The 25,896-nt window shown below is 42.0% G+C and overlaps 1 protein-coding gene across 4 annotated transcripts in view; it reads right to left on the bottom strand.

Moving 5' to 3' along the window:
* The window catches only part of LOC115150497 (uncharacterized), a 78,221-nt gene that overhangs the window by 29,207 nt on the left and 23,118 nt on the right, over positions 1-25,896 (bottom strand). Inside the window, exons 23-42 of one of the 4 annotated variants that reach the window (XM_029693861.1) lie at positions 25,788-25,859; positions 25,062-25,148; positions 24,807-24,953; positions 24,554-24,663; positions 24,233-24,434; positions 22,754-22,930; positions 17,063-17,145; positions 16,809-16,857; positions 15,109-15,198; positions 14,786-14,881; positions 14,512-14,583; positions 14,342-14,428; positions 14,043-14,189; positions 11,786-11,955; positions 11,545-11,665; positions 10,219-10,322; positions 9,875-10,016; positions 9,529-9,705; positions 9,143-9,225; positions 3,302-3,350 (exon numbers count right to left, since the gene is read on the bottom strand). In XM_029693861.1, coding sequence (XP_029549721.1) covers positions 3,302-3,350; positions 9,143-9,225; positions 9,529-9,705; positions 9,875-10,016; positions 10,219-10,322; positions 11,545-11,665; positions 11,786-11,955; positions 14,043-14,189; positions 14,342-14,428; positions 14,512-14,583; positions 14,786-14,881; positions 15,109-15,198; positions 16,809-16,857; positions 17,063-17,145; positions 22,754-22,930; positions 24,233-24,434; positions 24,554-24,663; positions 24,807-24,953; positions 25,062-25,148; positions 25,788-25,859 — 2,265 coding nt within the window. Of the gene's footprint in view, positions 1-3,301; positions 3,351-9,142; positions 9,226-9,528; positions 9,706-9,874; positions 10,017-10,218; positions 10,323-11,544; positions 11,681-11,785; positions 11,956-14,042; positions 14,190-14,341; positions 14,429-14,511; positions 14,584-14,785; positions 14,882-15,108; positions 15,199-16,808; positions 16,858-17,062; positions 17,146-22,753; positions 22,931-24,232; positions 24,435-24,553; positions 24,664-24,806; positions 24,954-25,061; positions 25,149-25,787; positions 25,860-25,896 lie in introns of all 4 variants that reach the window. The other 3 variants (XM_029693860.1, XM_029693859.1, XM_029693862.1) reach the window with 3 other exon arrangements.

The following is a 25,896-nucleotide window of genomic DNA, read 5'->3' on the forward strand; positions in this document are numbered from 1 at the left end:
CACATCATTCAGAGTGTACCACTGAAACAGAAACACACATCATTCAGAGTGTACCACTGAAACAGAAACACACATCATTCAGAGTATACCACTGAAACAGAAACACACACATCATTCAGAGTGTACCACTGGAACAGAAACACACACATCATTCAGAGTGTACCACTGGAACAGAAACACACACATCATTCAGAGTGTACCACTGGAACAGAAACACACATAATTCAGAGTGTACCACTGGAACAGAAACACACATCATTCAGAGTGTACCACTGGAACAGAAACACACATCATTCAGAGTGTACCACTGGAACAGAAACACACATCATTCAGAGTGTACCACTGGAACAGAAACACACATCATTCAGAGTGTACCACTGGAACAGAAACACACATCATTCAGAGTGTACCACTGGAACAGAAACACACATCATTCAGAGTGTACCACTGAAACAGAAACACACATCATTCAGAGTGTACCACTGGAACAGAAACACACATCATTCAGAGTGTACCACTGGAACAGAAACACACATCATTCAGAGTGTACCACTGGAACAGAAACACACATCATTCAGAGTGTACCACTGGAACAGAAACACACATCATTCAGAGTGTACCACTGGAACAGAAACACACATCATTCAGAGTGTACCACTGGAACAAAAACACACATCATTCAGAGTGTACCACTGGAACAGAAACACACATCATTCAGAGTGTACCACTGAAACAGAAACACACATCATTCAGAGTGTACCACTGAAACAGAAACACACATCATTCAGAGTATACCACTGAAACAGAAACACACACATCATTCAGAGTGTACCACTGGAACAGAAACACACACATCATTCAGAGTGTACCACTGGAACAGAAACACACACATCATTCAGAGTGTACCACTGGAACAGAAACACACATAATTCAGAGTGTACCACTGGAACAGAAACACACATCATTCAGAGTGTACCACTGGAACAGAAACACACATCATTCAGAGTGTACCACTGGAACAGAAACACACATCATTCAGAGTGTACCACTGGAACAGAAACACACATCATTCAGAGTGTACCACTGGAACAGAAACACACATCATTCAGAGTGTACCACTGGAACAGAAACACACATCATTCAGAGTGTACCACTGAAACAGAAACACACATCATTCAGAGTGTACCACTGGAACAGAAACACACATCATTCAGAGTGTACCACTGAAACAGAAACACACATCATTCAGAGTATACCACTGGAACAGAAACACACATCATTCAGAGTGTACCACTGGAACAGAAACACACATCATTCAGAGTGTACCACTGAAACAGAAACACACATCATTCAGAGTGTACCACTGGAACAGAAACACACATCATTCAGAGTGTACCACTGGAACAGAAACACACATCATTCAGAGTGTACCTCTGGAACAGAAACACACATCATTCAGAGTGTACCACTGGAACAGAAACACACATCATTCAGAGTGTACCACTGAAACAGAAACACACATCATTCAGAGTATACCACTGAAACAGAAACACACACATCATTCAGAGTGTACCACTGGAACAGAAACACACACATCATTCAGAGTGTACCACTGGAACAGAAACACACACATCATTCAGAGTGTACCACTGGAACAGAAACACACATAATTCAGAGTGTACCACTGGAACAGAAACACACATCATTCAGAGTGTACCACTGGAACAGAAACACACATCATTCAGAGTGTACCACTGGAACAGAAACACACATCATTCAGAGTGTACCACTGGAACAGAAACACACATCATTCAGAGTGTACCACTGGAACAGAAACACACATCATTCAGAGTGTACCACTGGAACAGAAACACACATCATTCAGAGTGTACCACTGAAACAGAAACACACATCATTCAGAGTGTACCACTGGAACAGAAACACACATCATTCAGAGTGTACCACTGAAACAGAAACACACATCATTCAGAGTATACCACTGGAACAGAAACACACATCATTCAGAGTGTACCACTGGAACAGAAACACACATCATTCAGAGTGTACCACTGGAACAGAAACACACATCATTCAGAGTGTACCTCTGGAACAGAAACACACATCATTCAGAGTGTACCACTGGAACAGAAACACACATCATTCAGAGTGTACCACTGAAACAGAAACACACATCATTCAGAGTATACCACTGGAACAGAAACACACATCATTCAGAGTGTACCACTGGAACAGAAACACACATCATTCAGAGTGTACCACTGAAACAGAAACACACATCATTCAGAGTGTACCACTGGAACAGAAACACACATCATTCAGAGTGTACCACTGGAACAGAAACACACATCATTCAGAGTGTACCTCTGGAACAGAAACACACATCATTCAGAGTGTACCACTGGAACAGAAACACACATCATTCAGAGTGTACCACTGAAACAGAAACACACATCATTCAGAGTGTACCACTGGAACAGAAACACACATCATTCAGAGTGTACCACTGAAACAGAAACACACATCATTCAGAGTGTACCACTGGAACATAAACACACATCATTCAGAGTGTACCACTGGAACACAGAAATATACCGAATAGCCTGTTTACACATGTAGCACAATAAAATAAAGGGGGGAAATAAATCTAAGCTTAACCTCTCAATCAAAAGTTATATTGTAGCAACATGATGGCCTTGACCTGACATTAGGCCTGCAAGTAATAAAAGGGAGTTTGACCTGACATTAGGCCTGCAAGTAATAAAAGGGAGTTTGACCTGACATTAGGCCTGCAAGTAATAAAAGGGAGTTTGACCTGACATTAGGCCTGCAAGTAATAAAAGGGAGTTTGACCTGACATTAGGCCTGCAAGTAATAAAAGGGAGTTTGACCTGACATTAGGCCTGCAAGTAATAAAAGGGAGTTTGACCTGACATTAGGCCTGCAAGTAATAAAAGGGAGTTTGACCTGAAATTAGGCCTGCAAGTAATAAAAGGGAGTTTGACCTGACATTAGGCCTACAAGTAATAAAAGGGAGTTTGACCTGACATTAGGCCTGCAAGTAATAAAAGGGAGTTTGACCTGACATTAGGCCTACAAGTAATAAAAGGGAGTTTGACCTGACATTAGGCCTGCAAGTAATAAAAGGGAGTTTGACCTGACATTAGGCCTACAAGTAATAAAAGGGAGTTTGACCTGACATTAGGGCTGCAAGTAATAAAAGGGAGTGCCCCAAGGCAGACAGGCTAGAAAGAGAAGTAAATATCTCAATACACTGACTCACCTGGTCTGTGTACTGGGAACTGATGACATCACTCAGCCTAATCATAAACCTGCACGCACGCACACGCACACACACACACACACACACACACACACACACACACACACACACACACACACACACACACACACACACACACACACACACACACACACACACACACACACACACACTTTGGCAACATTTCAAAAAGGAATTGCATTCTTGTGAACATTTATATATACACTGCTCAAAAAAATAAAGGGAACACTTAAACAACACAATGTAACTCCAAGTCAATCACACTTCTGTGAAATCAAACTGTCCACTTAGGAAGCAACACTGATTGACAATACATTTCACATGCTGTGGTGCAAATGGAATAGACAACAGGTGGAAATTATAGGCAATTAGCAAGACACCCCCAATAAAGGAGTGGTTCTGCAGGTGGGGACCACAGACCACTTCTCAGTTCCTATGCTTCCTGGCTGATGTTTTGGTCACTTTTGAATGCTGGCGGTGCTTTCACTCTAGTGGTAGCATGAGACGGAGTCTACAACCCACACAAGTGGCTCAGGTAGTGCAGCTCATCCAGGATGGTACATCAATGCGAGCTGTGGCAAGAAGGTTTGCTGTGTCTGTCAGCGTAGTGTCCAGAGCATGGAGGCGCTACCAGGAGACAGGCCAGTACATCAGGAGACGTGGAGGAGACCGTAGGAGGGCAACAACCCAGCAGCAGGACCGCTACCTCCGCCTTTGTGCAAGGAGGAGCAGGAAGAACACTGCCAGAGCCCTGCAAAATGACCTCCAGCAGGCCACAAATGTGCATGTGTCTGCTCAAACGGTCAGAAACAGACTCCATGAGGGTGGTATGAGGGCCCGACGTCCACAGGTGGGGGTTGTGCTTACAGTCCAACACCGTGCAGGACATTTGGCATTTGCCAGAGAACACCAAGATTGGCAAATTCGCCACTGGCGCCCTGTGCTCTTCACAGATGAAAGCAGGTTCACACTGAGCACATGTGATAGACGTGACAGAGTCTAGAGACGCCGTGGAGAACATTCTGCTGCCTGCAACATCCTCCAGCATGACCGGTTTGGCGGTGGGTCAGTCATGGTGTGGGGTGGCATTTCTTTGGGGGGCCGCACAGCCCTCCATGTGCTCGTCAGAGGTAGCCTGACTGCCATTAGGTACCGAGATGAGATCCTTAGACCCCTTGTGAGACCATATGCTGGTGCGGTTGGCCCTGGGTTCCTACTAATGCAAGACAATGCTAGACCTCATGTGGCTGGAGTGTGTCAGCAGTTCCTGCAAGAGGAAGGCATTGATGCTATGGACTGGCCCGCCCGTTTCCCAGACCTGAATCCAATTGAGCACATCTGGGACATCATGTCTTGCTCCATCCACCAACGCCACGTTGCACCACAGACTGTCCAGGAGTTGGCGGATGCTTTAGTCCAGGTCTGGGAGGAGATCCCTCAGGAGACCATCCACCACCTCATCAGGAGCATGCCCAGGCATTGTAGGGAGGTCATACAGGCACGTGGAGGCCACACACACTACTGAGCCTTTTTGACTTGTTTTAAGGACATTACATCAAAGTTGGATCAGCCTGTAGTGTGGTTTTCCACTTTAATTTTGAGTGTGACTCCAAATCCAGACCTCCATGTGTTGATAAATTGGATTTCCATTGATTATTTTTGTGTGATTTTGTTGTCAGCACATTCAACTATGTAAAGAAGTATTTAATAAGATTATTTAATAAGATTATTTCATTCATTCAGATCTAGGATGTGTTATTTTAGTGTTCCCTTAATTTTTTTGAGCAGTGTATATTTCATATGTGAAAGTAGAAAAGTAGAACCATATCTTATATTTCAAATATTTCATCCACCATGAGACCAAAGTGCATGAAACTAAGTCTTATTTTGTGTGCGTCCCAAACATTACCCTATTCCCTATTTAGTGCACTACTTTTGACCAGGGCCCATAGAACTCATTTATTGACAATTCTGATACCTTCTAGAAACAACGCTTGTATTATAAGGATGGGATACACCCAAATAATTTGAGTTCCTGGATCCTTTCACAGCATTATAAGGCTGCGTTGAGACAATGACTTAACAATGACTCAAGTCCAGCTCATTTAATCTCTACCATTGTGTCGCTGAGTCATCATACTGCTTTAGCAAATGTACATTATACCAGGGGCATTGGTAGACACAATGTAAGTAACCTAATGTATGTCCCTCTAACTGCCCTTAATGCCTCTGCTGATCCCACAGCTATTGTATGCAGCAATCATGTGCCTATGAACCAGATTTATGCTGTTAGGACTGAGGTGGTGCTAGTAGGAAGACCTCTGTGTGCTGCTCACCCTGCACTAATACAAATAACCCAAACATTTTTACCTTTGCCAAGCTTCCCAGTAAAGCAAGAAAAACAATAAAGCATCCCAGAAAAGTGCTAAAAATAGCCCACGTTAACATATGTAGCTTAAGAAACAAGGTTCATGAAATCAATCATTTGCTAGTAACAGTGACATTCATATTCTGACAATCTCTGAAACTCACTTAGATAATACCTTTTATGATACAGTGGTAGCAATACATGGTTATAACTTTACAGAAAAGACAGAAATGGCAAAGGTGGAGGTGTGGCTGTTTATATTCAGAACCACATTCATGTAAAGCTTAGAGAGGATCTCATGTTAAATACTGTTGAAGTAATATGGCTACAGGTTAATCTGCCTCACCTAAAGCCCATTCTGGTGGGAGTGCTAACAGTCAGTATCTGGATAACATGTGAAATGCTTGATAATGTATGTGATATCAATAGAGAGGTATACTTCCTGGGTGATTTAAATATCGACTGGCTTTCATCAGGCTGCCCACTCAAGAGTAAGCTTAAAACTGTAACTATTGCTTGCAACCTGGTTCGGGTTATCAATCAACCTACCAGGGTAGTTACGAACCGTACATGAATGAAATCATCAACATGTACTGATCGCATCTTTACTAATGCTTCAGAAATGTGCTTTAAAGCAGCATCCAAATCCATCGGATGTAGCGATCACAATATAGTAGCCATATCTAGGAAAACCAAAGTTCCAAAGGCTGGGCCTAATATTGTGTATAAGAGGTCATACAATAAGTTTTGTAGTGATTCCTATGTTGTTAATGTGAAGAATACTTGTTGGTCCGTGGTGTGTAATGAGGAGCAACCAGACGCTGCCTTTAACACATTTATGAAATTGCTTATACCCGTTACTAATAAGCACGCATCCATTAAGAAAATGACTGTAAAAACTGTTAAATCCATCTGGATTGATGAGGAATGGAAAAATTGTATGGTTGAGAGGGATGAGGCAAAATAGATGGCAAATAAGTCTGGCTGTACAACCGATTGGCAAACATACTGCAAATTGAGAAATCATGTGACTAAACTGAATAAAAAGAAGAAACTACACTATGAAACAAAGATTAATTACATAAAGTATGATAGTAAAAAGCTTTGGAGCACCTTAAATGACATTTTGGGCAAAAAGGTAAACTCAGCTCCATCATTCATTGAATCAGATGGCTCATTCATCACAAAGCCCACTGATATTGCAAACTACTTTAATGACTTTTTCATTGGCAAGATAAGCAAACTTAGGGATGACATGACATGCCAGCAACAAACGCTGACACAACACATCCATGTATATCTGACCAAACTATGAAAGACAAGAATTGTACTTTTGAATTCCATACAGTAAGTCTGGAAGAGGTGAAAAAAGTATTATTGTCTATCAACAATGACAAGCCACTGGGGTCTGACAACTTGGATGGAAAATGACTGAGGATAATAGACGATGATGTTGCCACTCCTATTTGCCATAACTTCAATTTAAGCCTACTAGACAGTGTGTTTCCTCAGGCCTGGAGGGAAGCAAAAGTTATTCCCCTACATAAGAATAGTAAAGCCCCCTTAACTGGCTTAAACAGCCAACCAATCAGCTTGTTACCAAGCCTTAGTAAACTTTTGGAAAGAATTGTGTTTGACCAGATACAATGCTATTTTACAGTAAACAAATTGACAACAAACTTTCAGCTCGCTTATAGGGAAGGACACTCAATAAGCACAGCACTTACACAAATGACTGATGATTGACTGAGAGAAATTGATGATAAAAATATTGTGGGGGGTGTTCTGTTAGACTTCAGTGTGGGTTTTGACATTATATATTTTTATTTGTATATATTTTTTATTTAACCTTTATTTAACTTGGCAAGTCAGTTAAGAACAAATTCTTATTTACAATGACGGCCTACTCCGGCCAAACCCCGATGACGCTGGGCCAATTGTGCACCGCCCTATGGGACTCCCAATCACGGCCAGATGTGATAAAGCCTGGATTCGAACCAGGTACTGTAGTGATGCCTCTTGCACTGAGATGCAGTGCCTTAGACCGCTGTGCCACTCAGGAGCCTATAGATCATAGTCTGCTGCTGGAAAAACATGTGTTATGGCTTTACACCCCATGCTATATGGTGGATACAGTTACCTGTCTAACAGAACACAGAGGGTGTTCTTTAATGGAAGACTCTCCAACAAAATCCAGGTAGAATTAGGAATTCGCCAGGGCAGCTGTCTTTGCGCCTTACTTTTTTCAACACCACTGGCTTTGAGTAAAGCCAGTTTGTCCATGTCTGCCGATGACTCAACAATATACACGTCAGCTACCACAGCGACTGAAATGACTGCAACACTTAACAAAGAGCTGCAGTTAGTTTCAGAATGGGTGGCAAGGAATAAGTTAGTCCTAAATATTTAAAAAACTAAAAGCATACACCTCAACTAAATCTTATAATAAATAACGTGGAAATTTAGCAAGTTGAGATGACTAAACTGCTTGGAGTAACCCTAGATTGTAAACTGTCATGGTAAAAACAAAACCTATTGATTCAACAGTAGCTAGGATGGGGAGAAGTCTGTCTGCCTTCTTAACAACACTATCAACAAGGCAGGTCCTACAGGCTCTAGTTTTGTCGCACCTGGACTACTGTTCAGTCGTGGTCAGGTGCCACAAAGAGGGACTTTGGAAAATTGCAATTGGCTCAGAAGAGGGCAGCACGGCTGGCACTTGGATGTACACAGAGAGCTAATATTAATAATATGCATGTCAATCTCTCCTGGCTGAAAGTGGAGGAGAGATTGACTTCATCACTACTTTTATTTATGAGATGTATTGACATGTTGAATGAACCAAGCTGTCTGTCTAAACTACTAGCACACAGCTCGGACACCCATGCATACCCCACAAGACATGACACAAGAGGTCTCTTCACAGTCCCCAAGTCCAGAACAGACTATGGGTGGCGCACAGTACTACATAGAGCCATGACTACATGGAACTCTATTCCACATAAAGTAACTATGCAAGCAGTAAAATTTGATTTAAAAAAAAAGATAAAAATATACCTTATGGAACTGTGGGGACTGTGAAGCAACACAAACATAGACACATGCATAAAAACACACAATAACATACGCACTATACACACATGGATTTTGTGTTATAGATAAGTGGTAGTAGAGTAGGGGCCTGAGGGCACACACTTAATATGTTGTGAAATCGGTTATGAATGTATTGTAAAGTTTTTAAAATGTATAACTGCCTTAATTTTGCTGGACCCCAGGAAGAGTAGCTGTTGCCTTGGCAGTAGCTGATGGGGATTCTTAATAAATACAAAATACAACTCTGGTCAAAAATTGGGTACTATACAGGTAATAGGGTGCCCTTGGGGACGTATTCCTTAACTATCAATATCAGGTTACTGATTAAACGGTGTATAGTTGGGCCAGTCACAACACACCTTCCCAGGAAGTCATCCTTGTCCATGTCTTTATCATACAGCTCTACCTGGACCTCCTGACCAGCCTGGGGGGTCAGCACCGTCTGGGGAAACACACATACGTCAGGGAAGATCAATAACAACAAAACTACACGTAAATAATACTATTACAGGTTATTAAGGCAGAAAGGTAGCTAAGGCATACACTTCTAGATGTCTCAGATATATTCTTACATGAGAGAAGCCATCCAAATACAGTAATTGTACAAAAGATCAAAAGTCTGTCCTAACACGCATTACTTTGACTTTCTTCAGTACAGCACAATCCATTTTATCGCTCATCTAAATGGGCACAAAGTTTAACAGCGGACGGAGATTAATTGAATAAACTACAAGTCCCTCCATACCTCAAACATCTCGTTCCAGGTTGGGTTGAGGTTCTCCTTAATCACATGACTCTTAAACTTGACCCCTCCGATGTTGATCTTGACATAGGGGTCACTCTTGCCCTTCTTCAGGCCCCCCATCAGCTTATCCATGGCAACCAGATCCTGGGCCTCCAGTACAAGGATTCTCATCACCCCCTACAGGATAAACAACAGAACTGCAGTGGCACACTATAACATTTTTGAAGGCATCCTAGCATTCTCAAAATACAAACAATATAAGGTCTTGAGATATTTTTTATTCAATTTGAACTTTTGTTCTTGGTAGTATAAAGCATTTTTATAGTCCCTACAGTAAAGCACCCACCTCAGTGCCAAAACGTGGGTGAGGGGTAGTGTGAGGAGGGCGTGTTTCAGGGATGACATCAGGCATGGCCTCAGCTTCCTCAGGTACAGACACAGAAGGAAGGCTAGACACTGTAGCTCTGGCAATGTCCTCTGTAACAGATCTGAATATTCACACACACACACACACACACACACACACACACACACACACACACACACACACACACACACACACACACACACACACACACACACACACACACACACACACAGCATGTTGATAGTTGCTTCACCACACTGAAGATTATCAATGTGTCAGTGTACATGCAAAGCTCTCTGGATGTGTTGTTGAATGGAGCTCACCCTGCCGTTGGCCTGTTCCAGGGTTGGAGCTCCTCAGTGTCTGCTGTGACTGACAGTTGGGTGATGGTGTTAGGTTCCTCAGGTTCTTCTGGCTCCTCTTTCTGCTGGTCAAAAACACATGTCAATGCTTTCACCTGCAGCTCTAAAGTTTTTGTTGGCCATGCAATTCATATCAAAACCAATGATTCATGAATACATAAACTCTTGGTTTCAGTGTATTGTGACCAGGGGTTCGAACTGAAATTATTTTACAATTGTTTTGTTCTGAACAGAACCATTCTTTTTTTCTCGTTCCGTTATACTGTTCCGACGAGCAAAATAAAGTTCTGAACCGGTTCGAACCCCAAAAAAGTACCGGTTTATATTGTTTCTTTCTGTTCCTTTTTAAACCTCTGAAACCATATATCTTTTTTTACATTTAGTGCAACATTAAATTACTTCACCAATCATACAGCTTGCTATGGAGCGGGCAAGCTATAGCTCAGTGAGTTGTTTACATGCGTGATGGAAAGAAAAGTGTAGGGTGCGAGATCCAACTGAAATTTTGTGGGTGGGGAGAGAGTGAGAGGGGGTGGAGGAGGAGGCTTGGCTTGAAGCGCTGGGGATCTTGTGATGACATGCATTATCTGAATTAGGCCTACAGAACTATACCTACGGAGGAGCAGCTTCTATGGAGGAACTTTGACTGTCTTTGAACTTCAGAGTTGCTTTAACGTTGGACCAGACCTAGCTAGCTAGCTAACAAGCTTGTGTGTGCAGAGCATCACCAGAATAAAAAACACGTCTTACCTTTTGGTAGTTAATAAATCCAATGTGAATAACTATAGTATCCCTAACTAGCATTGAAAAAGTACATCCATTATTCTGTAATTAAAAATCTCTCTCCCTATCTTCTGAATCACGCTTGTAACGTCAGTAGGCTACTGTAAACTATGCTTCAGAGGGGGAGGGGCAGGTAGCCTACACACACACACACACACACACACACACACACACACTTCCAGCTGGCAGGCAGACACTGGAATACGTTTCTGAGTGACAGAGGGAGGGCTTTGCACAGGCGCTTTGTTGTGTTTTTTGTGGGACTGCAAAAAAATGCCCTGAACGTAAGATAACGTTATTAACTGGTTCCCATGCTTTTAATGACTTTCGTTCCCGGTTCTGATCCTGTTTCTTGAAACATTTCTCTATTTTCCGGTTTTCAGTTCTGTTCCCTGTACCAGTTCCAACCCCTGATTGTGACAGGAAAAAATATTGACTCTGAATACAATCCAGACAGAATGCTTAATGATATGCATACAGAGGCATCCACATACTGTATCTCACCTCAGTATCAAAGCTGGGGTCAGGGGTGGTGTGTGTGGGGAGTGTCTCAGGAGGGCTGGGGTCTTCTTTAGGGACCTCAAAGACAACCTCTGCTTCCCCAGGTTCAGAGATAGAGGGTTGGCTGGAGACACATATGCTAAAAGGTTTTATAATTGACATACACTGCATACATTTGCATATAAATTGCAATCAACTTATAATAACTATTTGAATATTGGGAGGGGCCAAGACAAAAACTCACTCCTCAGCGGACACCTCACTGTGTTGGTCCTCCTCAATGGTCGCAGTAACTGGCTGCTCAATGGTGATTGGTTCTTTCTCCTCACTGTAACTCCCACTAGTAATAGTTTCTGGACCTGAGACAGAGCCTTGTGGTACCCCAACACCCTCAGTCATCTTCGAGTTCAGGATCTTTGAACGAAAACATGCCACTAATAACTTACCAATATTTTTTTGACAATGTTAGACTGCCAGGTGCAGATAAAGTACATAACGTGGCGCTTTGTGTACTCTATGGCACATTTTGTCTGTCACTCAAAAATGTTGATCGATAGTATAAAGTGCCTATAGAAAGACTACACCCCTTTTACGTTTGTTCACATTTTGTAGCTTAACTAAGTGGGATTGTATTTTTTTTTGTCATTGATCTACATAAAATACTCCATAATGTTAAAGTGGAAAGAAAAGTATACACATTTTTACAAATTAATAAAGTTTAAATTACTAAAATATAGTTGCTGCATTGGTATTCACCCTCTTTGTTAAAGCAAGCCTTAATTAGTTCAGAAGTAAAATTTGGCTTAACAAATCACATAAGTTATATGGACTCACTCTGTGTGAAATAATAGAGGTTGACATGATTTTTAAATGACTACCCCTTCCTCTCTTCCACATACATACAACATCTGTAAGGTCCCTCAGTCAAGTATTCCATTTCAAGCACAGATTCAACTACAAAGACCAGGGAGCTTTTCGAAAGCCTCATAAAGAAGGGCAGTGATTAGTAGATGGCTAACAATAACAAATCAGATATTGAATATATCTTTAAGCATGGTCAAGTTAATAATTATTACGTGGATGATTTATTAAACCATCCAGACACATCAAAGATGCTTTGAGCTGCAGGACAGGAAGGAAACTGCTTAGGGATGTCACCATGGGGCCATTGGTGGTTTGAAAACAGCTACAGAGTTCAATAGCTGTGATGGGAGAAAACTGAGGATGGATCAACAACATTGTATTGACTCTACAATAATGACCTAAATGACAGAGTGAAAAGAAGAATACAAATATAAAGAATACAAATATTCCAAAACATTCAACAAGGCACGAAAGTAAAATTGCAAGAAAAAAAATGAGTAACTGCCTCCTTATTTGCAAGCAAGGGTAGGCTTGACATGGGCAACGACTGGGGACTTTTTCAGGATGAAAAGAAACTGGATGAGGCTAAGCACAGGCCAAATCCTAGAGGAAAATCTGCTTCAGTCTGCTTTACACCAGACACTGGAAGAAGAATTTACAGTTTAGCAGGACACTAACCTACAACACAAAGCCAAATCTACACAGGAGTTGCTTACCAAGAAGACAGTGAATGTTCTTGAGTGGCCAAGTTACATTTAAATCTGATTGAAAATCTAAGACTAGAACATTTCTTTCTAGCCATGATCCTAAACACTTTGACAGGGCTTGAAGAATTTAGAAAAGAATAATGAAAAAATATTGCACAATACAGGTGTGCAAAGCTCTTATGATACTTACCCAAGAAGACTCACAGCTGTCATCGCTGCCAAAAGGTGTTTCTAACATGTATTGATTGACTCAGGGGGTGAATACTTATCTAATCAAGGTATTATTAGGGTTTTATTTAGTATTCTTTTTTTTTTAATCAAATCAAGAATTCTGTGTAGCTTGTTGACAAAAAATGACAATTCAATCAATTTTAATCTCACTTTGTAACACAACAAATGTGAAGAAATCAAAAGTGGGGTGTAGACTTCTTGTCACGACTTCTGCCGAAGTCGATCCCTCTCCTTGTTCAGGCGGCGTTCGACGTCACTGGTCTTCTAGCCATCGCCGCTCCACCTTTCATTTTCCATTTGTTTTGTCTTGTTTTCCTGCATACCTGGTTTTCATTTCATCATCATTACTATATGTATTTAGCCCTCTGTTCCCTCCATGTCTGTGTGGGGTATTGTTATTGTCGAGGTTGGCACACTTGCGGCTGGTTTGCGCCAGGATTTGTGTTATACCCATGCTTTGTGGCAGCCGGTACTTTGTTCTTGGGTTTTGTATTTTGTGCTGCCTTACTTGTTCATTGGGCATTTGTTTCATGATGCGGTTGCGTTGTGTTCATATCATTGCCTAAGTAAAGTGCTTTGTCCACTCATCTCTGCTCTCCTGCGGCTGACTTCCATGCACCAGCTACACCCACCTTGACAATTCTATAGGCACTGTAGAGGACCATAGAGGATATAGAAGTGTGTGTGTGTGAGTCTCACCTTAAGCTCAGCCCTCAGTAGAATCTGACTGTCAGGTGAGGCTCCATCCAGACTCAGCCACTGATCCAGGACTAGATCTGGTTCTGACAGCAGCTCTCTGACTGGTAGCACCAGAGAACCCATCGCCTGATCCCAAGCACTGGAGAGCTAGAGAAAGATAAATAAAGAGTGCTTAGAAAGGAAAAGATAATAGGGTAGATTTGTGTGGATGAATTGCATTTAACAGTGAGTGACATTATGTTTCCATTAAACACTATCCATGTTTAGAGCCTCCATCGTGAATCAGACTGAACTCTCACCTTCACTATGAGAATCTCCTCTCTTGGGTCACGAACCAGGAAGTAGAAAGCCTCTTCCCATTGGGGGGAGTTGGACTGTTCACACACCTTCAGAGAGACAGAGAAGTTGACTTTCACGGCAGATCCTGTTACAAGTCATGCATTTGAGCTCTACATGTACGGTATCTCACCTTGGTTCTATATGTTGTCTCCCCCAGAACAAGCTCAGCTCCAGCCTTTGGCTCCTTCCCACTTTTCTTCAACTACAAACACACAGGGATCACACAATACAACAGTCAAAACCAAACACTGACTGTGAGCAATTCATAAAATCGGACATATCAAAATGTATGCATAACACATATAACAGTTGTAAAAACTAGACATCAACCTGAAGCCAGAGATCAAAAGTTCGAAATAGCTCAGTGACAGAGGTGAAGTGGTGAAAGGTCAGAGGTGACTCACAGGCAGTGAGTGGGCTCTGTCCACGTAGACGAAGAGCAGAGCAGCAGAGGGAACAGCCTTGTTCTGGTAGGACTGGAGAGACTGCAGCTGCAGCACCTGGAGCATGGGGAGAAAAGAGTTCAATCACTTTGGAATAACATCAAAACAGGTGGTTAAAAGGTTAAAAACAAATAATAGAATGAGAGAGAGATGGGGAGAAGGGGTACTGAGATAGGGAGAGGTGAGGACAGGGCAAAAGAAACACTGGAAAACTATAGAGAGGGGCGCAGAGGTGTGAAAAATATAAAAATTGACGAGACAGAAAGGAGGGAAGTAGAACTGACCTGATCCAGTCTGTCTGGTTGTGATACTGTTGGTACCCACTCCAGTACCAGGTGAACACGACCTGACTTCACATCATTCAGAATGTACCACTGGAACAGAAACACACATCATTCAGAGTGTACCACTGGAACAGAAACACACATCATTCAGAGTGTACCACTGGAACAGAAACACACATCATTCAGAGTGTACCACTGAAACAGAAACACACATCATTCAGAGTGTACCACTGGAACAGAAACACACATCATTCAGAGTGTACCACTGGAACAGAAACACACATCATTCAGAGTGTACCACTGAAAAAGAAACACACATCATTCAGAGTGTACCACTGGAACAGAAACACACATCATTCAGAGTGTACCACTGGAACAGAAACACACATCATTCAGAGTGTACCACTGGAACAGAAACACACATCATTCAGAGTGTACCACTGGAACAGAAACACACATCATTCAGAGTGTACCACTGGAACAGAAACACACATCATTCAGAGTGTACCACTGGAACAGAAACACACATCATTCAGAGTGTACCACTGAAAAAGAAACACACATCATTCAGAGTGTACCACTGGAACAGAAACACACATCATTCAGAGTTTACCACTGGAACAGAAACACACATCATTCAGAGTGTACCACTGGAACAGAAACACACATCATTCAGAGTGTACCACTGAAACAGAAACACACATCATTCAGAGTGTACCACTGAAACAGAAACACACATCATTCAGAGTGTACCACTGGAACAGAAACACACATCATTCAGAGTGTACCACTGGAACAGAAACACACATCATTCAGAGTGTACCACTGGAACAGAAACACACATCATTCAGAGTGTACCACTGGAACAGAAACACACATCATTCAGAGTGTACCACTGAAACAGAAACACACATCATTCAGAGTGTACCACTGAAACAGAAACACACATCATTCAGAGTGTACCACTGGAACAGAAACACACATCATTCAGAGTGTACCACTGGAACAGAAACACACATCATTCAGAGTGTACCACTGGAACAGAAACACACATCATTCAGAGTGTACCACTGGAACAGAAACACACATCATTCAGAGTGTACCACTGAAACAGAAACACACATCATTCAGAGTGTACCACTGAAACAGAAACACACATCATTCAGAGTGTACCACTGAAACAGAAACACACATCATTCAGAGTGTACCACTGGAACAGAAACACACATCATTCAGAGTGTACCACTGGAACAGAAACACACATCATTGAGAGTGTACCACTGAAACAGAAACACACATCATTCAGAGTGTACCACTGGAACAGAAACACACATCATTCAGAGTGTACCACTGGAACAGAAACACACATCATTCAGAGTGTACCACTGGAACAGAAACACACATCATTCAGAGTGTACCACTGGAACAGAAACACACATCATTCAGAGTGTACCACTGGAACAGAAACACACATCATTCAGAGTGTACCACTGGAACAGAAACACACATCATTCAGAGTGTACCACTGGAACAGAAACACACATCATTCAGAGTGTGCCACTGGAAAAGTGACAACAAAGCACACATCAGACAGTGTACTAAAACTAATACACACATTATACAGATGAGTGTACCGACTACCGATGTAAGCGAGTACAGACATCATTTAGTACACGAGCAGAGAGAGATGTAAGCATTACCTGGTCTGTATACTGGGAGTGTATGATGTCTCTCATACTGATGTTACACCTGTACACAGGAGGGAAAAAGACAGTCAGAAATCAAACAACACTTTGACAGGGAACAGCATGGCTAACAAAAAGTACAGGACCCAACTTGGATGTATACCAAATGGAATCCTATTCCCTACATAGTGCACTAATTAGTGTCAAAAGAAGTGCACTTTATATATGACATAGGGTGCCATTTGGAACGCAGAGGCAGCTCCTCTCACCTGCCCAGGAAGTCATCCTTGTCCATGTCTTTATCATATAGCTCTACCTGGACCTCCTGATCTGACTGTGGGGTCATCACCGTCTGGGGACAAACATCATATTGACGGTAACACTTAGAGAGGAAACTATAAGTAAACCTATAGAGCAGGAGTCATGACAGTCGTTGACAGACATGTTATAAATACTTCATATGAATATTCTTAAGTGTAGAAAGTTCACATTTCTACTCCTATTCATCAGAAAGCAATAGATTGCATGAAACATAATTCCACAAAAAACAGTTTCTAGACTTTCCACAGACAAAGTCCCCAGTTAGATAAAGAGAGACTACAGCGGATGAAGAGAGCTAACGTTGAATCAGGTGAGAAATGGCAGACATAACAAAGTTGACTCACGTCAGAATACAATGTTCGGTAGACTTATGGCCAGAGCTGGGGTCAATTCTAAAGTTGGTATACTAGGTTGCTTAGGAGTTACAGTGAGGGAAAAAAGTATTTGATCCCCTGCTGATTTTGTACGTTTGCCCACTGACAAAGAAATGATCAGTCTATAATTGTAATGGTAAGTTTATTTGAACAGTGAGAGACAGAATAACAACAAAAAAATCCAGAAAAACGCATGTCAAAAATTTTATAAAATTATTTGCATTTTAATGAGGGAAATAAGTATTTGACCCCTCTGCAAAATATGAATTAGTACTTGGTGGCAAAACCCTTGTTGGCAATCACAGAGGTCAGACGTTTCTTGTAGTTGGCCACCAGGTTTGCACACATCTCAGGAGGGATTTTGTCCCACTCCTCTTTGCAGATCTTCTCCAAGCCATTAAGGTTTCGAGGCTGACGTTTGGCAACTCGAACCTTCAGCTCCCTCCACAGATTTTCTATGGGATTAAGGTCTGGAGACTGGCTAGGCCACTCCAGGACCTTAATGTGCTTCTTCTTGAGCTACTCCTTTGTTGCCTTGGCCGTGTGTTTTGGGTCATTGTCATGCTGGAATACCCATCCACGACCCATTTTCAATGCCCTGGCTGAGGGAAGGAGGTTCTCACCCAAGATTTGACGGTACATGGCCCCGTCCATCGTCCCTTTGATGCGATGAAGTTGTCCTGTCCCCTTAGCAGAAAAACACCCCCAAAGCATAATGTTTCCACCTCCTTGTTTGATGTGGGGATGGTGTTCTGGGGTAATAGGCAGCATTCCTCCTCCTCCAAACACGGCGAGTTGAGTTGATGCCAAAGAGCTCCATTTTGGTCTCATCTGACCACAACACTTTCACCCAGTTGTCCTCTGAATCATTCAGATGTTCATTGACAAACTTCAGACGGGCATGTATATGTGCCTTCTTGAGCAGGGGGACCTTGCAGGCGCTGCAGGATTTCAGTCCTTCACGGCGTAGTGTGTTACCAATTGTTTTCTTGGTGACTATGGTCCCAGCTGCCTTGAGATCATTGACAAGATCCTCCCGTGTAGTTCTGGGCTGATTCCTCACCGTTCTCATGATCATTGCAACTCCACAAGGTGAGATCTTGCATGGAGCTCCAGGCCGAGGGAGATTGACAGTTCTTTTGTGTTTCTTCCATTTGCGAATAATCGCACCAACTGTTGTCACCTTCTCACCAAGCTGCTTGGCGATGGTCTTGTAGCCCATTCCAGCCTTGTGTACGTCTACAATCTTGTCCCTGACATCCTTGGAGAGCTCTTTGGTCTTGGCCAGGGTGGAGAGTTTGGAATCTGATTGATTGATTGCTTCTGTGGACAGGTGTCTTTTATACAGGTAACAAGCTGAGATTAGGAGCACTCCCTTTAAGAGTGTGCTCCTAATCTCAGCTCGTTACCTGTATAAAAGACACCTGGGAAACAGAAATCTTTCTGATTGAGAGGGGGTCAAATACTTATTTCCCTCATTAAAATGCAAATCAAGTTCTAAAATTTTTGACATGCGTTTTTCTGGATTTTTTTGTTGTTATTCTGTCTCTCACTGTTCAAATAAACCTACCATTAAAATTAGACTGATCATTTCTTTGTCAGTGGGCAAACGTACAAAATCAGCAGGGGATTAAATACTTTTTTCCCTCACTGTACCTGGAAAAAAAATTATGTTTTGTTTAGAGAACAGCCAAAGTAAATAAAATTATATTCAGAGAAGTTAAGCAACTTTCATAAGGAAATATATAAATGTGACAAATCATTTATTTTCAACTCATGACTTGGAAGGTAAATAAGGTCAGGAAATGTATGGGTCTTTTGTGGCTGAGGATGGCTGAGGACACTCCAGAGTGATGATGGCATTGACATAAGGGATGACATCACAATGCGGATGATTTCAAGGATGCCATTTAACAGAAAGCTATTCAGATTAGAATTTCAAGTAAAATGTGTTGTTTTTATTGTTGAGATATATTAACAGATAGCGTAGGTATTAATGCCTGTTTGGATTGAAAACAGGTTTTGTATCATAGTTGACACATTTGCAATTTAAAAGATGAGGACAAAGAGAGAGAGAGAACGATACTGAGAAACAGAGAGAGAAAAAAAAGGAGGCAGCAAGGGTTGGATAGACAGAGAGAGGCGAGACTGAGAGAGCTAGAGAAGGACAGGGAGGGAAAGAAACATCCCAAAATGACCAAGAAAGAAAAGTTGAAGGATAGAAGGATGAAGGAGCTAAGACAGAACACCTTGGAGAGAGCAAGGTGGGACGAGATTAAGAAAGAACAGGAGGAAGAGTTGGAGAGAGAGTAAGAAAGACAAAGGGAGGAGAGATAGAAGATGATGATGAAGACACAGATAGCCAAGAAGACCCGGATTCTGGAAGAGCACAGACACTGCGAGATGGAGAGAGAGTGGGAGGAGGACCGGCTGAGAAAGCTGGATGCGGTCACAAACGAGGAACAGGCAGACGTGGTGGTCTAAACTATTAAGAGTTTTAGCAACCAGGAAATGGCAGAGTGATTTCTGCATAGTGCAACTTTAAGGAAAAAAACAGAAGAAAATGTTACACACCTACTACAAGTAGGTACACAAAGGAGACAAGGTCTACAACTGGTGTTTGGGAAACTACGGTGGTGTAACCCGCGCAGAGCGGGAAGAAAAGAAGAGGACCAAGCTCCTGAAGACCGAAGCAAATCGACAGAAGGTCGAGGGGCAATGGCTCGAATGGGAGAAATCCAAAGCCAAAAAGAAACAGATAACGAAAATGCAGGAGCGGACCAAAGGCTATTGACGATGGAAAAACTTCAAGGTAAATGTTAAAGCTGCATTATGTAACTTTTTGGGCGACCCGACCAAAATCACATAGAAATGTGTGTCACTATTTCTATTCTTCCTGTTCTTAAGTTTTGTTTTTGCGTCTTTTACTTTCGGTTTTGTACAGTTGAAGTCGGAAGTTTACATACACTTAGGTTGGAGTCATTTAAACTAGTTTTTCAACCACTCCACAAATTTCTTGTTAACAAACTATAGTTTTGGCAAGTCGGTTAGGACATCTACTTTGTGCATGACACAAGTAATTTTTCAAACAATTGTTTACAGACAGATTATTTCACTTATAATTCTTTAGAATTGTATCACAATTCCAGTGGGTAAGAAGTTTACATACACTAAGTTGACTGTGCCTTTAAACAGCTAGGAAAATTCCAGAAAATGATGTCATGGCTTAAGAAGCTACTGATAGGCTAAATGACATCAACTGAGTCAATTGGAGGTGTACCTGTGGATGTATTTCAAGGCCTACCTTCAAACTCAGTGCCTCTTTGCTTGACATCATGGGAAAATCAAAAGAAATCAGCCAAGACCTCAGAAAAAAAATTGTACACCTCCACAAGTCTGGTTCATCCTTGGGAGCAATTTCCAAACACCTGAATGTACCAAGTTCATCTGTACAAAACAATAGTACGCAAGTATGAACACCATGGGACAACGCAGCCGTCATACCGCTCAGGAAGGAGACGCATTCTGTCTCCAAGAGATGAAAGTACATTGGTGCGAAAAGTGCAAATCAAACCCAGAACAATAGCAAAGGACCATGTGAAGATCCTGGAGGAAACAGGTACAAAAGATCAATATCTACAGTAAAACGAGCCCTATATCGACATAACCTGAAAGGCCGCTCAGCAAGGAAGAAGCCACTGCTCCAAAACTGCCATAAAAAAGCCAGACTATGGTTTGCAACTGGACATGGGGACAAAGATCATTCTTTTTGGAGAAATGTCCTCTGGTCTGATGAAACAAAAATAGAAATGTTTGGCCATAATGACCATCGTTATGTTTGGAGGCTTGTAAGCCGAAGAACACCATCCCAACCGTGAAGCACGGGGGTGGTAGCAACATGTTGTGGGGATGCTTTGCTGCAGGAGGGACTGGTGCACTTCACAAAATAGATGGCATCATGAGGTAGGAAAATTATGTGGATATATTGAAGCAACATCTCAAGACATCAGTCAGGAAGTTAAAGCTTGGTCGCAAATAGGTCTTCCAAATGGACAATGACCCTAAGCATACTTCCAAAGTTGTGGCAAAATGGCTTAAGGACAACAAAGTCAAGGTATTGGAGTGGCCATCACAAAGCCCTGACCTCAATCCTATAGAAAATATGTGGGCAGAATTGAAAAAGCGTGTGCGAGCAAGGAGGCCTACAAACCTGACTCAGTTACACCAGCTCTGTCAGGAGGAATGGGCCAAAATTCACCCAACTTATTGTGGGAAGCTTGTGGAAGGCTACCTGAAACGTTTGACCCAAGTTAAACAACTTAAAGGCAATGCTACCAAATGCTAATTGAGTGTATGTAAACTTCTGACCCACTGGGAATGTGATGACAGAAATAAAAGCTGAAATAAATCATTCTCTCTACTAATATTCTGACAATTCACATTCTTAAAATAAAGTGGTGATCCTGACTGACCTAAGACAGGGAATTTTTACTCGGATTAAATGTCAGGAATTGTGAAAAACTGAGTTTAAATGTATTTGGCTAAGGTGTATGTAAACTTCTGACTTCAACTGTACACCAGCTTCAAAGACCTAAAACAAGGAAGTCATATTGAGACGTAACTCTCTTTTACAAATGAGCCCTGCACGATACAAAAACAAGCACATACAACAGGCAAGTATCGAAAAAAACAAATATAGACAATGTACACATTAAGATACAAAACACAGTCAATTAAATCCAAGACATTCTTCATTTAAAAAATCCTCTGTCAGCTGTCTGAATTGACCTAGGGCCTTCAAAGCATCCAATCCAAATGTCTTTTGGCGATTATTCCAAACAGGGTGCAAGGCAATTAGAGGCAGATTTACCTAACTCTGTAGACACCAAAGGACTATCCAAACTTAACCAACTCTGTGAACAAGTCACTTGTGGACTCTACTAATCAGTTAAGTGAATACATCAACTGTAATCAGGCTAGTTGTTGTACCTCAGCTATGTGAAAATACACTGTATTCATTCTAATTTACACTTAACACTTCTCCCCTTTTGTTGTTCTATTTTTCAGCTCTGGTGTTTTTGCAAAACTGATATCGTCTTCTTACTCTTCATTGTATTCTTTATCTTTTGCTATTCAGTACTATCAGCATTATTAATGACAAATAAACTGCAATATTGACACTTTGGCTTTGTTGCATATTCTGTTAGACAGGATGGATGGTTTACTTAATGACATGCCAAATATTGCTACTGAATACCTCCATACCTCATACATCTCGTTCCAGGTAGGGTTGAGGTTCTCCTTGATCACATGACTCTTAAACTTGACCCCTCCGATGTTGATCTTGACGTACGGGTCACTCTTGCCCTTCTTCAGGCCCCCCATCAGGTTGTCCTTGGCGATTAGATTCTGGGCCTCCAGTAGGTAGATTCTCAGTACCCCCTAAAAACAAACACTAGTAACAAGACTGTACAAAACACAGCAGTGTAGCATGAAATACCTGATTCACACAGTACTGTACATAGTATTAAATATCTTATTCACACAGTAAATGGTACTGCTCGGCTATGAAAAGCAAACTGACATTTACTCCTGAGGTACTGACCTGTACCACCCTCTACAACCACTGTGATTATTATTTGAACCTACTGGTCATCTATGAACATCTTGAAGAACAATCTGGCCTTGACAGCCATGTACTCTTAAAGTCTCCACCCGGCACAGCCAGAAAAGGACTGGCCAACCCTCAGAGGCTGGTTCCTTGGCTCCTGCCTCACATTAAGCATCTCCAATACAAATTGAAATCTAGATTCGGCTTCCTATTCCGCAACAAAGCATCCTTCACTCATGCTGCCAAACATACCCTCGTAAAACTGACTATCCTACCGATCCTTGACTTCAGCGATGTCATTTACAAAATGGCCTCCAACACTCTACTCAGCAAATTGGATAGAGTCTATCAAAGTGCCATCCATTTTGTCACCAAAGCCTCATATACTACCCACCACTATGCCCTGTATGCTCTCGTTGGCTGGCCCTCGCTTCATATTCGTCGCCAAACCCACTGGCTCCAGGTCATCTACAAGTCTTTGCTAGGTAAAGCCCCGCCTTATCTCAGCTCACTGGTCACCATAGCAGCACCCACCCGTAGCACGCTCTCCAGCAAGTATATTTCACTGGTCACCCCCAAAGCCAACTCCTCCTTTGGCTGCCTTTCCTTCCAGTTCTCTGCTGCCAATGACTGGAACGAATTGCAAAAATCACTGAAGCTGGAGACTCATATCTCCCTCACTAACTTTAAGCATCAGCTGGCAGAGCAGCTTACAGATCATTGCACCTGTACATAGCCCATCTGTAAATTGCCCACCCAACTACCTCATCCCCATATTGTTATATTTCTTTTGTTGCTCCTTTGCACCCCAGTATCTCTACTTGCACATTCATCTTCTGCACATCTATCACTCCAGTGTTTAATTGCAAAATTGTAATTATTTCGCCACCATGGCCTATTTATTTCCTTAACTCCCTAATCTTACTTCATTTGCACACACTGTATATAGACTTTTCTATTGTTATTGACTGTACGTTTGTTTATTCCATGTGTAACTCTGTGTTGTTGTTTGTGTCGCACTGCTTTGCTTTATCTTGGCCAGGTCGTAGTTGTAAACGAGAACTTGTTCTCAACTGGCCTACCTGGTTAAATAAAGGTGAAATAAAATAAAACACTAGCACACTGCTTCTCACCTCAGAGCCAAAGCTGGGCTCAGGGTTGGTGTGTGTGGGGAGTGTTTCAGGAAGACTGGGTTCCTCAGTGACCTCCTCAGGTACCTTCTCAGCTACCATCTCAGTAACTGTTACCCTCTTAGCCTCCTCTGGCTCTGGTACTGGTGCTGGGATAGAAGGAGGGCTGGGTGCTGGAGCACTGGGAGTGTCCACTGAACTAGACCTGAGCAGACATGGTGGAAGAACAGAGAAATTGGTTAAACGTGTGTGTGTGTGTGTGTGTGTGTGTGTGTGTGTGTGTGTGTGTGTGTGTGTGTATTAGTACACCCTCATTTGTTCTACCTCTGCTGCACTGTGTCTCTCTCCAGTCTCTGTTCAGCAGTAGAGGCGGCTCGAGCTCTGGGTTGATCTGCCCTCTCCACATCAATCTCACACTTCTTGGGACATAGCACCTGTAGAAGAACAACACAATTAATAACTCCACCATTTAACCTTATTACAAAACATCATGTATTGAATCAATACACGTCTATAGTGCCTCCTACAGAGTAAGATAGTGTTTCTAAAGTTCTGTAAGTGCAAGAGTGTGTCTCACCTTAAGCTCAGCCCTCAGTAGAATCTGACTGTCAGGTGAGGCTCCATCCAGACTCAGCCACTGATCCAGGACCAGATCTGGTTCTGACAGCAGCTCTCTGACTGGTAGCACCAGAGAACCAATAGGCAAGGTCCAACTGTGCGACAACTAGTATAAGAGAAAATGGAAGAAGGATGGATGACAGCGTAATGTAGCACCCTTTTATAAAAGCACACATCTTTAAACTCTTATCTAAAAAGTAACATACACACTCACCTTCACTATGAGGATCTCCTCTCTGGGGTCATGAACCAGGAAGTAAAAAGCCTCGTCCCACTTGGGTGAGATGGTGCGATCACACACCTTAAGAGACATAGAAAGGAGGCCTGAGCTGTAATTCACTGACATAAACCTGCTCCTTTCCATTAAATATCTCTATAAGTCTTATTCTGGTGACATAATCATTGATGCTTGGCTGCCGTTTGACCAAAAAAAATGATCTAATCATGTAAACTAGTCTACCCGCACTGTATCTGTGAGCTGTTGGCTACTGCGCACTTGCCAAAACCAGAGTGGGCACACTAGCTATATAACGGCAAAAAATGTGTGAGAAAACCATCAGTAGAGTTGAAAATGCGATGGAAACCCATTTAACTTTTTTTGGTACATGGGATTTTAACTGCAAAAGGTATTTTGTGTAATTGATGATTACTTGGGTGCTGCCAGCTGTGGGCATGTGGGCAGGATTAAAATAAATAATCCCAACCCAATGAAAACTGTTACGGTATCCTTAATTCCGTGACATACCATTTTTTCCCTATCATCTCACAAATCTCAGTTTTGGACGAGACTGACTTTATGAACAAAATGTTTTTATTTACACTTTGTAGTCAAAAAAATGATTTGCTTTTTAGGGGCAGACCCTCTTTAAGGACACATTGAATGGTTTTACAGTGTCATATGTCAATTTTAAAACAGGACATATTGAGTTATCTGTCTCACCGTCGTTTTATGGGAGGTCCCCCCCACAACAAGTTCAGCTCCCACTTTTGGCTCCTTCCCACTCTTCTTCAGCTAGAAACACACCACAATAAACAAACACACACACTAG

This window comes from Salmo trutta, chromosome 16 (assembly GCF_901001165.1).
Source record: "Salmo trutta chromosome 16, fSalTru1.1, whole genome shotgun sequence".
NCBI classification, from domain to species: domain Eukaryota; kingdom Metazoa; phylum Chordata; class Actinopteri; order Salmoniformes; family Salmonidae; genus Salmo; species Salmo trutta.